The 14,272-nt window shown below is 39.2% G+C and overlaps 1 protein-coding gene across 2 annotated transcripts in view; it reads left to right on the top strand.

Moving 5' to 3' along the window:
* The window catches only part of LOC125461203 (anterior gradient protein 3-like), a 160,912-nt gene extending 147,371 nt beyond the window's left edge, over positions 1-13,541 (top strand). For both annotated transcript variants that reach the window (XM_048549717.2, XM_048549708.2), the window contains exons 4-8: positions 1,398-1,450; positions 2,469-2,545; positions 7,725-7,788; positions 11,369-11,452; positions 13,281-13,541. In XM_048549717.2, the coding sequence (XP_048405674.1) occupies positions 1,398-1,450; positions 2,469-2,545; positions 7,725-7,788; positions 11,369-11,452; positions 13,281-13,330 (328 nt within the window). In that variant the 3' untranslated portion in view covers positions 13,331-13,541. The remainder of the gene's footprint in view (positions 1-1,397; positions 1,451-2,468; positions 2,546-7,724; positions 7,789-11,368; positions 11,453-13,280) is intronic.
* The last annotated feature ends 731 nt before the right edge of the window (positions 13,542-14,272 follow it).

The raw sequence follows: 14,272 nt of genomic DNA, 5'->3' as shown, positions 1-14,272 counted from the left end.
GTGCTTTTTGTTGGCAATGTTCCTTTGGAGAGAGGGTTGGGAAGTATTCCCTTTGTCCTATAGCGAAGTCAGTACAGAACCAGAGGACTACTCTTTCATTAGAGAAAGACTACTGAAGGCAGTTAACCTGAAGGTCACAGTACCTCAGGCAAGGGGCAAGGTTGAGAAGATGAGACTTTATGGTAACGTCAGCCAGTGTGCGAACTGAACTTGCACTGTTGGCATCATTATGGGTTGCAGCCAATTGAACTAACCAACCCTCTCCTGCCATCAAAAGTGTCAAATCAGCTATTTCTGGTCTGCAACAATATAACTCATTATTCTTTCTAACATTGCCAAGCATGTTCCCAAACTAAACCAGTCCCACCTACTGCTCTTGGCCCATATCCCTGTAAACCTTTCCTATTCATGAACATATCCAAATATCTTTTAAGCATCATAACTGCACTTGGATCCACTGGTGGTTCATTCCACACACGAACAACTCTCTGTGTAAAAAAGTTGCCCCTTATGTCCTTTTTAAATCTTTCTCCTCTCACCTTAAAAATATGCCCACTAGTTTTGAACTCCCCCGTCTAGGGAAAAGACCCTTGTAATTTACCTTATCTATGCCCCTCGTGATTTTGTAAACTTCCATACAGTCACTTCTCCACCTCCTTCACTCCAGTGAAAAAAGTGACAGTCTTTCTAGCCTGTTTTTATATCTCAAGCCCTCCATTCCTGGCAACATCCTGGTAAATCTTACGTGAACCCTCTCCAGTTTAATAATATCGTCCCTATAGCAGGGCAACCAGAACTGCACACAGTATTGCAGAAGAGGCCTCACCAACATTCTGCTTAACCTCAACATGACATCCCAACTCCTGCACACAAAGGTCCAAGCAATGAAGGCAATGACAGTGAGAATGTCGTTCCTGTATTAAAGAATGACATCTGTAATCTGTGTTATATTCCATGACCGATGGGCAGAGACTCTGACAGGTTTCAGCCAAAAAGACTGAATTCCTACTCACCAACTAGTACAGATAAAACTTCTCACGCAAAATATCACAAAACGCACCTGAGGACATTTTCGTGTGGTAAGTCTCTGAATCTCAAAAAATACAGATCCCAGATTTTTTCGGGAAAAATATCCTTGTCTATTGTGGTCACTGGGTTGCACAATCTATGCTTACCTTCACCATTGGAAACACCTAAACACATTTGACATAAAACATCATTTGCATGGAGGCTGTTACTTGTCAAATAAACCCAGCTTTGGAACTGGAGTGCAGATGAGGGGAACCCTTTGGATTACTTCTGCGGTACGCTATTCTGCAGTAGACACATAGATAATGTTTTAAACATTATAGTCCACTAAATATCTCTTCTAATTTACACATTATTTGTTGTTTTAGCAACAAGCCATTAATGGTTATCCATCACTTGGAAGACTGCAAGTACTGTTATGGTAAAAGCTCAGTTTTATAGATTTCTTTCAGTTTTATAGTCAGAAATATAATTCTGTTCCATTTCAAAACATAATTTTACACAAATATCATGCCTTTTGAAATAAATATTAGATCAGCTATTAGAAGCAGTTATTTATTTTGAGTCTTTACAAATATTAATCATTATGTATTCTACATTTATTCATCTTGTTATAATCACAGGAACATTTTGGGTTTAAGGGTTAACGTATAATTCATGCTCGTAACATCACCACTTGCATCCCTACCTTAACTGACCTTTGATTGTAAACTTCATCTCTGTTTTTGTCATGTACAACTCATGCCACTGACATACTCACTGTTCATGTCCAAACCTTCTGCAAACTCTAGGTTCTCTGCCGTAGAGTTTTCATGTTGAATTGGAGGTGTTTGTGAATAGCAAGGCACTTTGGTGAATCCAAATATGCTTGTAAGTTCAAGAATAGTTCTTTTTGGATGAATATAGAAAGAAGTGATGTTGTAAATCTACAAGTTAATCTAAAAGGTTGGAAACGTAAGAAATTGGGCAGAAGTTGCTTTGACTGTGGAGATCTTGGAAGTGAGGAAGCAATGGGAGCCTGGGAAGACAAAGGGCCCACAATGTTGGCAAAAGGGTTTATGTGGAAGGAGGAGTTTTGAGAAAAGTTCCACTTACCTGTATACCATCCAAGCATCTAACTGAGTAACATCAGTTTCAGGTTTCTAACTTCTGTCATTGCCTTATGTTTAGACCAGCATACTACAGAACTGCAAGCCCCTCACTAAGTATAGAGTTGTACAAGAAACGTGATATAGAAATGTCATGTGTGCTAGACAGTTACTAACTTAATCAAACAATTTTATTGTACTATTTGAAGAAGAGTATTAGAAATCAATAGCCAAAATTTTTGCTCCACCCTTGACCAGCAAAACATTCAACTACTTTTGCTGGATCAATGCAAGTTCTTTTTTCCTCTTACTGTAACACATACAACATGTGATAGTTTCAATTTTTTTCAGCACTAAAGAAAGTTTTTGCTGAAAATGAAGAAATCCAGGCTATGGCTGACAAAGATTTCATTATGCTAAATCTAATGGTAAGCATTGTTCTGTTCACTTTGAATAAAACATTTTACAGACTTGCAGGTTAACCCATGCAGAATGCACATTGAAAATGTGGATGCATATTTCTGATAACATTCTGTCAACTAAAATTAATGGTCCAACAATTCAGAATATCTCAATACATCCAGTGTTTAATCCTGTGTCAGAAACACGCACGCAGAAATGGAAACTAGAAATTCATCAGCCTCACTTTCTGTGTTCAGATTAAAGTGGGTGAAACATGAAATAGTCCATTCAGCACATTTATATTATTGCAGCATAGAAATGTATACAGCAAACACTTTCCACTATGGCATTACTCGATCTGCACACAGTGGATTTAATTTTAAACAGGGTCCATCATGTCCGATGGGCAACAAGAAGTGCTTGGTACATCAGTTCTATTGATTTTTGTGGGTTCTCACATACTTCCATTTAAGCAGTATGTGAACAGTGTCTGGGGCACAGAATCATGCAGTTGGGAAATCTTTCCAATGATGAAACACACTATCAGCTGACAGTACAACATCTACAAGGAGGCTAGGAAGAGCCTCCACATCTTACAGGAGGTCTTCATCATGGCCTACTCCTTTACTGCTAAGATGAGACTTATTAAGAAGACAGAGTAACATGGGTGTTTTTCTTAATTAAATGTCACTTGTAAATGTTTTGCATTATATTTGATTCGCTCTATTTCTATGTGCAGCATTGTTACTTATTGAAGCAAGTTTAGTCAGAGAGCTAAATGTTCTGGCATGCCTCATGTTTGGCACACATTGATGCATACAGGGAGTTAGGACATTTCCTGATTGTGGAATAAATGATATTTTGTTTTTGCACACTATCTAATGAATGTTTACATTAGAGTCCAGTCTTCTATCATCATTCTGTAGGACATGACTGCTATTGTAGACTTAGCTGGGCCTCCTTGTTACACGTTGTGAAGGAAATCTTCTGAGACGACTCACAACAGGAATAATTGAAATGTTGCCGATGGCCTCAGGGTTTGTAAGGATTCTGTCAGTGAACCCCCTGAGGTGGAGACACACACAAACAGAAATGATGCTGTCATTTAGGCCCCTCATTTTCTAACTTTGATTCGCTCTCCTTCCATTGTACTCAGGAAACCAGGTCAACTCCTCCATGCCCACAACTCTACTTCACAACATCCCTCTCATCATTGACTCGCTCTTTTTATTCCAAGGTTTCATGCCAGCTGCCATTCTCCTGCTGTCCCCACCTTCTGTTATAGGGCTCACCAAGAAAACCACTGATCTCAGACACACTGCACGCAGCCAATGGGTACATGGCACCTTTAAATACATGAGAATGGATGGCATTAGATTCTCAGAATCTTTGACTTTACCTTAAAAGTAAGCTATTATTTCAAAAATATTTTAATATAATGAGAATTCATCACTCAGGGTCCTATAAGGTTCCACACATTGGGCTGTTGGCTATGAGCTGTCAATGAATTGACTGCCACCAAATTGACTGTCCATGTCAAGGATGGCGACTTGCACTCAAAAACTGACAGTCAATTATGACTGGTGGCCAGTGTTCATACTGCACTGGGACAAGTAGGACACAACATTGGCCACAGATCTTCACAATCAGTTAAGCGAGGTCTCTGGGAGCTGGCATTGGTCAGGCACCTCAGTGATTGGGACTGCTGGTTAGTGGAGGCAAGTGAGCTGTCACCACTGATATTTCAACTACTGCCAGGGATCTTCTGGAATTTAGAAAGTGTCCAAAACGCAGGCAGCGCTATAGCACCAATAATCACTGGTAAAACACCAGTGGCCACTGGAGATGCTCTTAATTAATCACTTGAGAGGCTGAATTGTCTTGTGGGAAAGCTCTGTTTGAGTGTTTTCATTTTGTTTATCTCAAAACATGCTTTACTTATTAAGATATATCGTCACAAACACAGTTCGGTTCCACACTGCAGTACATCAAGGAAACAAATAAACATTGAAGTTTGCCTCTATCCAAACAAACCAAAGGCATCTTTTACTGGAACCAAACTATAGTTACATGCATCTGAGGCATGAGGAGAATTTGATAACTGAACAGACTCCCATTTAACTTCAGCAGGAAGACCTCAGACAGTAAACTTCCCCTGCTGAACCTTGGCAGCTGTTGGCCCAGACTTTAGTGCCTTCCTCAGCCCGTAGTCTTGGACCTTGGAATGTGCCAGTCTGCGACACTCAGTGGAGGTTAACTCCTTGCTCTGGAAGACCAACAAGTTTTGGGCAGCCCAAAGAGCATCTTTCACTGAGTTGCTGGTCCTCCAGGCACGGTCGATGTATGTCATAGTGTGCATCCTGGGGAACAGACATGTAGATTAGTGTACTGCATCACGGAGATACTCAGGTCAAGCCTCGATCAAAAAAAAAATCACGGCGCTTAGAGAGATCAGAATCAAGTTAATTGGGTCTCAGCTCCTGAGCTTACATCAGTTGCAGCCCCCTACTTTCTTCTACACCATGCAAAGTGGATGGCAGTGACACAAAACCTCACCTCCATTCTTTCAGGGAAAGCATTGCTGTGGACATGAACAACCAGAGCAGCATTTTCCAGTTTTCAGCTTTACCTTTGTGCATCTTAACAAGGTTGTCATGTATTGCAAATGAGAAAAATTTAAATTAATGTCACCAATTTCGTGCCCAAGTCAAGAATGGCAAGAAATTCTGTGTTGATATTCATATTACATTTGCTCCAGGTTTGGCAGCCTAAGTTTGTTTCCACTGGAGTTTAGAAAAGTAAGAGGTGACTTCGTTGAACCAGAAATGAACTTTAGGAATTTTGACAGATGTGGAAAGGATGTTTCATCTTGTGGGTAAATATAGAACTATAGGGTCATTGTTTAACATTGAGTGGCCCATTTAAGAGATGAGGAGAACCTTTACTTCTCACAGAGAATCATAAACATTTGGAATTTTATTTCTCAAAAGGAAATGGCAGTAAAGCCTTTAAATAATTTTAAGGCAAAGTTACATGTGCACAGTATGATTGTGGAGCCAATGAGTTCTGCACTAGCTTTCAGGGAGAGCAGTTGTTTCTGTACCAACTCCTTAAGTGCCCTGTTATTCTACTAAACCATATGTGGTTGTACTGCTATTAAACAATAAACCTTCTATACTGTACAGTCAACCTCAACGAACATCACAAAACCATTTTATCTGGTCATTATCTCTGGCAACTAGGGATGAGCAATAAATACCAGCCTGAGGAGCAATGCCCAACCCAGTAAATGAAAAAAAGCCACATTGGTTTCCTTGAGAGTTTCCTGCACTCAAATTCACCACTGCATCTGCTAGAACAGGGATGGCAGTTCAAAATTACTTAATTGACTGTAAAGCACTTTGAAACATCCAGTGGTTCTGAAAAGTGTATATAACTGCAAGTATTTCTTTCTTCCTGACCACCAAGAGAATTGGAGTAATTCCCCTGACATTTAATGGCATTAACATTGTTGAAATCCCCCACCATTAACATTCTCAAGGTTACATTTGAGCACACATTAATTGGGCCAGCCATATAAATACTGCAGCTATGAGAAAGTCAGAGACTGAGAATTTTTCAGTGACTTACTCACCTTCTAACTCCCATATCCACCATCTACAAGGCACAATTGAATTATGGTAGAACCCTCTCCACATGCCTAAGTGGGATGGGAAGGGGTGGGATGGGATGGGGTGGGATCCAACACCATTCAAAAAGCTCAACATCATCCAGGAAAAGACCACTTGATTAGCATGCCGCTCACCACCTTAAACAATCACTCTCTCTACTATTGACCTGTAATGACAGAAGAAGGGACCATCTACATAATGCATTGCAGCAACTCCTTAAACTCCAGCAAAATCTTCCAAACCCACAACTTCTACCATCTAGAAAATACATGGGCAGCAGTTGAAGGTCAAACTGCCACATGCAAATTCCTATTAACTGGTACATCATCCCGATTTGGAACTGTATCATACTTTCATTGTCATTGGGTATAAATCCGAGAACTCCCTCCTTGATACCACTCTGGGTTAACCACATGAGCTGGAGTGGTTTAAGAAGTCGGCTCACCAACTCAAAGGCAATTAATAATTGTAAACAAATATTTCCCATGATGTAAGTAGGAAAAAAAGTTTCCAAGTTTCATTCATGCATTTGAGAAATGGCAAGGATGAACAAAGGGTGTGGTACAAACCAAAGGGTTTTACAAAAAGTGAGTAAAATCCTTTCCCAATCCTTCATCCACTCTAACCCCAGGCCGTTAGTAACATTTGTTGTAAATATATCTACTAGGATTGATAGGTTGTAAAAAGGACAAATATCCATCACATGACATTTTTCATTACTGTACATGCTTTCATAATAGGGTATTCCTCAATTTAGCCTCCTGAGTTGTAATCCTTAAGTAGATTGTTTACCCCTTACAAAACTCATGAAATCAACAGATTGGGGAAAGCAAGTTCTGCACTAGGCAGACATTTACTCTGTGAGATAGGCATAGTGAACTAAAATAAATGACAGAGACTCACATTAGCTGGATCTCTTTCTAAATCTTGTCATGCTTGCCTAAATCATAACTTAAATGAATTTCTCCTTATTTACACAGGTATACATTAGTTCTTATGTATGAGAATAAATATTAGGACACAGAGAAGCACACTCACTTCAAGCATGGAATGAAAATAGTATGAGATAACAAAGTGTAGAGCTGGATGAACACAGCAGGCCAAGCAGCAGAGGAGCAGGAAAGCTGACATTTCGGGCCTAGACCCTTCTTCAGAAATGAATTCAGAAATTTCTGAAGGAGGGTCTCAGCCTCCTGCTGAGAAACGTCAGCCTTCCTGCTCCTCTGATGCTGCTTGGCCTGCTGTGTTCATCCAGCTCTACACCTTGTTATCTCAGATTTTCCAGCATCTGCAGTTCCTACTATCAATGAAAAAAGTATTCTTGTTTAATCCACCTCCCTCAAATAATAAAGGATTATGTTTCTCTTTTCATTTCCCCTACCAGCATTATTGGGGTGACGGGGGAATTGTATCATGATTGTGAAAAGAACACCAGAAACGAAGTCAAAGTGCTGTGTACTCAGATATTGTTCGCTTTTCAATTAATGGAGATTTCACTCTCGGTGCTTCATAACCTTGTTTTTTTCTCAACAAGCACGAAACTGCTGATAAGAACCTCGCACCTGATGGCAAATATGTACCCCGCATCATATTTGTAGGTATGTGTCTAATTGTGAATTGGTCAGTTAATGCTGAATAACCCATCACATCCCACTCTATGATGGCAATATTCTTCATTTATATAATTCCATGGTTTTCATTACTTGTTTCATTGTTTAATTTTTGTATTATTTTCCATCATTTTTCATCTGCAAAGAAATGAAACTAAATATAACATGGGCAATTGATTGGCTTAAAGATTCAGTTCTGTCCTGGATCTACAAATGGGGCAAAGCGTTAATTTACTTATTGGAAAAGGGTAGTTAGCTAATAAATCAAAAATGAATTCATTCTTATCGTAATAAAACAAAGAACTGTGGATGCTGAAAATCTGAAACAGACAAAATCAGAAATTGCTGGAGCAACACGACAGAATTATCAACATCTGTGGAGAGAAAACAGAATTAAAGTTTTGAGTCCAGTGACCCCTTCTCAGAACTAATTACCAATTGCCCTCATACATTTCTAAATATAAGCCTGTGGCAATCTTGAATCTTCACTACAGGACAGGTTCCATGAAATGACAAAATGTATCGTATTTCCTTCATGAGGCTGCATTTCTCCCCCATTGCTCCTTGGCAAGATTACAGTCACTCTAATGTTGGTTGTAGGCATGCTGTTTGAGAAAGCCATTCAGTGTGGTTATTCACCCATGGCTCAGGCATTTCTGTATATCCTCTCCACTGATTATGGAATTTTTTTCCCCTTTTTCATCATGTCCAGTGAAATGAGATTTGGTATTGCATTCAAGTTTATTTCTGTCTGATTAAATTACGCTGTACAATGTCTCCACACTGTGCTAGACATGCCAATATTCCCCTCCCTCTCAATATTACATTTACAAGGAGTGTTGTTAATATAATTTGGGCTAGAAGCAAAAGTGAATAAATTTGGATGGTTTATTGATGCTTTACGAAGTTGACAACCAAAAATTATGATGCAATGGCTTTTAGTATCATTCATGTGCTGTTCCTGCCATGGGAATAAGATATTCTTTAATCACCCTATGAATATGACTTGAACCTCAGCCTCCTGGCTCCAAGGCAAGGACACTACCATGAGCTATAAGAGCCCCTTGACCAGCATACCAACTGAACCTTAACTAACTCAGCACAGCTGCTGACCCTCCGCATAGGGGTAATTTAAACCCATCATGTCTTCAGTAATGTATGGTTTGCGAGCCAATTTTCAATTTTGGCTGAAAATTCCAATATAATGCATCTCACACATGCCAGGAGTTCAGGAAACTACACACTCCCAAACTGCAATTCTAAATCTATTAATGTTAATGGATGAGTAATCATAGGCTGGGAATGTGCAATTTCCTGACATGACTTTTCTGCATGTATTTAAACCGATAGGTACAGAACTTTTGTATATTGGTATCTGAAACATTCTTCAGCTGCAATTTCACCTGCAAATGCATTCACTGATCTGGTTTGGTATTTTAACAAATAGGAAATCTAAAAGTAGAAGCAATGACGATTAGTGCTAATAAATAGAGGCACCCAGAAAGAATAACAAAAACATGATTAGAATGGTAATGCAATTATGTATTGCTTAGTATACTAATAATGAAAAATGCACAAATTATTCATTTTCACAAAGCTTTTGTTCAACTACAATATTCACTATGAGCCATACCTATGAAATTTTCATTGCTTTGACCCACATTGCAACAAGGATACAATAACAGAACTTAACCACGTCAGTAAGCAGGTTCTTGAAGTTGAAGTTCTGGGTGATAGTAATATTAATATCCATTCCAGTAATTTATTGAGGATTGATGGTAGACTGATGGAACAATTGTCAGCTTAATTGGTTTTGTCTTGTTTTTTATGACTATAGTGTACTTGGGGAATAACTCACATTGTTGGTTCGGATCCAGCAATTTAACTTCAAGCCAGTTTCACTAAAGGTGGATATCGTTTTTTTAATCCATTCATGGGATAGATGCGTTGCTGGTTAGGTCAGCATTTGTTACTCTAATTTGCATTTGCATCACTAATTTCCTTGGAAAAGGCTGTGAGCTGCCATCTTGCATGCCTATCCTTTGGGTTTTAGGACAATAGCTGTGCTTTTAGGAAAGGTGATTAAAGTTTTGACCCAACAACAGTGAATAAACAGTGGTATACTTCCAAATCACGATGATATGTGGCACAGAGGAGCAGCTGTAGGTGGGAGAAGTCCCATGCATTAGTTGCATTTGTCTTTATAGATGGTAAAGGACATAGGTTTGAAAGGTGTTGTCAAACAAGCCTTGATATGTTCCTGCAGTGCACCTTGTAGATGATATACACTGCTGCTACTATGCATCCAGGATGCAGGAGGTATTTGTTGAAGATGGTGAATTATGTGATAATCAAACAGGTTGCTTTCACCTTGACTGTGCTGATACTCTTGAGTGTTATAGAGTCATAAACTCATGCAGTCACACAGCATGGAACCAGACTCTTCGGTCTGACCAGTCCATGCTGACCATAATGCCAAAATAAACTGGTCCCAACTCCATGTGCTTGGCCAATATTCCTCCAAACATTTCTTATTCATGTTCTTATTTCAATATCTTTTAATGTTGTTGGGCTGCACCTATCCAGGCAAGTGTAGAGTATTCCATCACATTCCTGACTTGTCTGTTGTAGTTCTGGAGCACAAGATTGCAGCTGTACCGTCATTAATGAAATGTTTGGCCTTAAACAATCACAATCAACTTCATTTCCAGGAAATTGCTTCAGACGCTCCACAGGGCAATGTCCTAGATTTAAACTGCTTCGCCTGTGTCATCAATAACTTGCGGGTATTTGGCACACTTGCCTATATTTCCCAGAGCATTGAGTTCAGGAGTTGGGACATGTTGTGGTTGTACAGAATTTTGATCAGGCCATTTTTGAGTACTGTGTGCAGTCCTGGTTGGTCTGCTATAGGGTGAATATTATTAAATTAGAGAGGGTGCAGAAAATATTTACAAGGATGTTACCAGGGCTGGAGGGTTTTAATTGTAAGGAGAGGCTGAATATGCTGGGATCCTTTCATTGGAGCATAGGAGGTTGAGGGGTGCCCTTGTGGAAGCTTGTAAAATCATGATGGACATAGATAAGGTTAATAGCAAAGGTCTTTTCCCTCGGGCTGGAGAGTTCCAAACTAGAGGGCATAATTTTAAGGTGAGAGGAGAAAGGTTTAAAAAGGACCCGAGGGGCAACATTTTCACACAGAGGGTGGTTTGTTTGTGGAATGAACAGCCAGAGGAAATGGTAGATGCCGGTAAGTTACAACCTTTCAAAGACTTTTAGACAGGTACATAAATAGGAAAGGTTTAGAAAGATATGAGCTAAAAGCAGGCAAATCAGACTAGTTAAGTTTGGGAAACTTGGTCGACATGGATAATTTAGGCTGAAGGATCTATTTCTGTGATGCATGACTTTATGACTTCATAAGTCAACAATATTTTTATGTTTCTTCATGTTTGATTTTTAACCAAAGCTTTTGTGACATGAAAAATAGGCAACATAATCAAACTGTCCCAATTCAGCTCACAACTAAGAAGCTTGTCTGTTTCCATTGCTCTGTATTTTGCTGCAGATCCTTCCTTGACTGTGAGAGCAGATATCACAGGGAAGTACTCAAACCGCCTCTATACATATGAACCACAAGATATTCAGATCTGTAAGTGTGAAGCGCTTTGGTGAGAATTTCTGAAAGTACTGAATCTGCTTGTCTCAATTCAAGAACAATTTGCCAGTTTGAAAACGACATTTGGGTAAATGCAGCTATCCATCACAGCAGTAGTCAGCCCACACACTTCACCTAACCCCAAACACAATGACCAGCCTCTCAATTAAAGTGTAGGGAGCCTGCCTACCCTTTGGTATGTTGAAAACATCACATAGATGACAAACTGCTCATTAAAAGTGAAATTCCAACTCCACCACCACTTTACTAACAGCAGAGGAAGACAAACAGCCCAGCAGCTTCTGGGGCAGGCAGAAAGTGATGCCACCTTTTAGGCGGGGTGGGGGGGTGGTTGGTTCTCCTGTGCACGTGAGTGGACATTGTCCAGAAGGTGATACCCCAACTTTAGCACTACCCTCTGGTCTACCAAACCTGAAATCCCAACCCATTTTCCAACTCGTGCATCCCTCTGCCACTTAAAACGCCAGACTCAACCTGAAACCCATTACCCATCTTCACTTCATCCTTGGGGCTGTTTATAGTATCACAGAACTGCCAGGCAATCAGAATGGATTCACAGCTCTAAGTCTTGTCCACAATGAGCATAAACCTGACTCAAACCCAACTAAAAATCTGGTCAGCCAAATTTTTTATCGTTGAGCTGCAACTGACTCTTAGTTTGGGAGGGCAAATAGACCGGGGCAACGGGGTAATCCACTCCCAAAAAAATCCATCAATTATGTCCTACAATTTGTCACAAAAGGTAATTGGAAATTGTGTTGGAAATGGTGTTGGGTTTTTCAAATAAGTAACAGAAACTTCAAACTAGCTTTGTTATAACAGGTGGCATGAAGTACACTAGCTGTATATGTTGCAGGTTTTACCCAAGTGACAGGGAAGTTTATTGAGCATCAAATTTTTAGTGCTTTACAGATTAAGTACTGGTACAACTCCAAATAGATAACCTACAACTAGCAATTATAATATCAGAAGAAGTGTCAGTCTCTTATGATAAAGGATAGGGGCATTTACTCTCTAAAATATTTATGAATATTTAGAATTCTCTACAATAAGAGTGCTGTGGACTCTCAATCATTGTGTACATTCAAGTTAGAGCTCATTAGGTATTTGGATACAAGGGAAATCAAGGAGAGGAGAATAAGGTGAGCATGTAGAACTGAAATTAAATGCTGGCCATGATCTTATCGAAGCTACATATGTTAATACACAGAGTTCTATTCTTTCAAGACAGAAAGTTCCGTACATACACACTGCTTCAACTCAACAAATTACGTGACAGCCAAACATTGGTTCATTTCTCCTTGCAATACAATTTGAACAATTAAAGCCATCCTGGCTGATTTTAAATGTAAATGAAGATTGGCAGTTAACTGACAATCAACATTAATTGTTGCGGTCTCAATGGTAACACTTCTATCAATCAAAATCCAACTGCCAGTCACTCAATACACTTCTCTCATGCTGTATAAAACTGCCCTGATGGCAGAAAAAGTAAAAAATTCAACAAAATGTGTCTTTTTTTTCAGCAATACTCGAGAAAATTAACTACAATAATAGGAAACATTTAACAAGAAAAAGTCCCATAAAGATCACAAATTGGGCATTTCAGCTTTAATATTGTGACATTGCTTGAAATAGGTTATGATCACGATACCAAAAATATGGAATTGAGTAATCATATGAAAATAACATTTTTTATAGTTCAAGAAAAGTCTTTGATCTCTTGTTGTAAGATGTTTGAACTGAACGGAGTTCACAGATATCACTCAATGCCTTTTTTTCTTTTTCACTTTTTCTCCAGTGATTCACAACATGCACAAAGCAAAACGTATGTTACCAGCTGAGCTATAAGGAAATGCAGCAATGCTACTTCATTTTTACACAAGAGAATGGCACTGAACTGTTATTTCTTTGACTTTTACAGTTTCTTTTTAATTACTTAATCAGAGTTTCCTTTACTGAGATGCAAGAAATGTCTGAACTTTATGTGGTTCTTAAGTTTTTTTTTGATTTAATCAATATTCAATGGCATGGTGAATTAATAAATTTTTTTAAATTATCATATTATCTCTATATTTAATTATTTCTCCAAACCTAATATGCAATAATATTATTCTACTTCCAATTAGAGAATTACTTTTCTCCAATAATACTACTTTATAGGGTAGAATTTTATAAGGCTCTGAGCAATGCGGAAAAGGACAAGGTTTAGGACAGAATTGGACAAGAAATCTGACAAGATCTATCTCCGTGTCAAGAGCATCTCAGGCCATCTGTTGTGCTTTTATTTAGTGGCATGGCAGCTATCTCACTAAGCATTAGAGAGGTTCAAATTAAGGGGGAACCATTGAACAACTCACCTCCTATTTCAGCTTCCTATTACTAAACTCTCCAAGCAAGCTAGATGTCAAAAATTCTTACCATGAAAAACACAATGAGCACCTGGCAAATTCAGTTCACTGTTTACCCTGAAGGATCCCAATATTGGATGTGGGTACTAACATCTCAGGGCAAGTTCTTTGGACAGTGGCTGCATCCTCCCCACTTCTATGAACATTGGCATTTGATATGTGCCAGTTTTAACCAGCATCTCCAATCCACATAGACTATGCCTGTTCAACTCGATGTTGCACCGGCAGCTATAATTGCACTAGTGCAGCATGGATACTGTGCTCACGGATATGGATGCAGCTTAAGGACTAGGCCAGTCTGAGGCTCTGGGCTGTTTGCTCCCTGTCATAGCACTCGGTAGCTCTGAGACCACCTTGATGGTCTCTGTCTTACGTTGCCTTG

Source organism: Stegostoma tigrinum, chromosome 2 (assembly GCF_030684315.1).
Source record: "Stegostoma tigrinum isolate sSteTig4 chromosome 2, sSteTig4.hap1, whole genome shotgun sequence".
Taxonomy (NCBI): Eukaryota; Metazoa; Chordata; class Chondrichthyes; order Orectolobiformes; family Stegostomatidae; genus Stegostoma; species Stegostoma tigrinum.
Note: the sequence above shows the minus strand (reverse complement) of the source record. Positions and strands in the feature narration are given on the sequence as shown.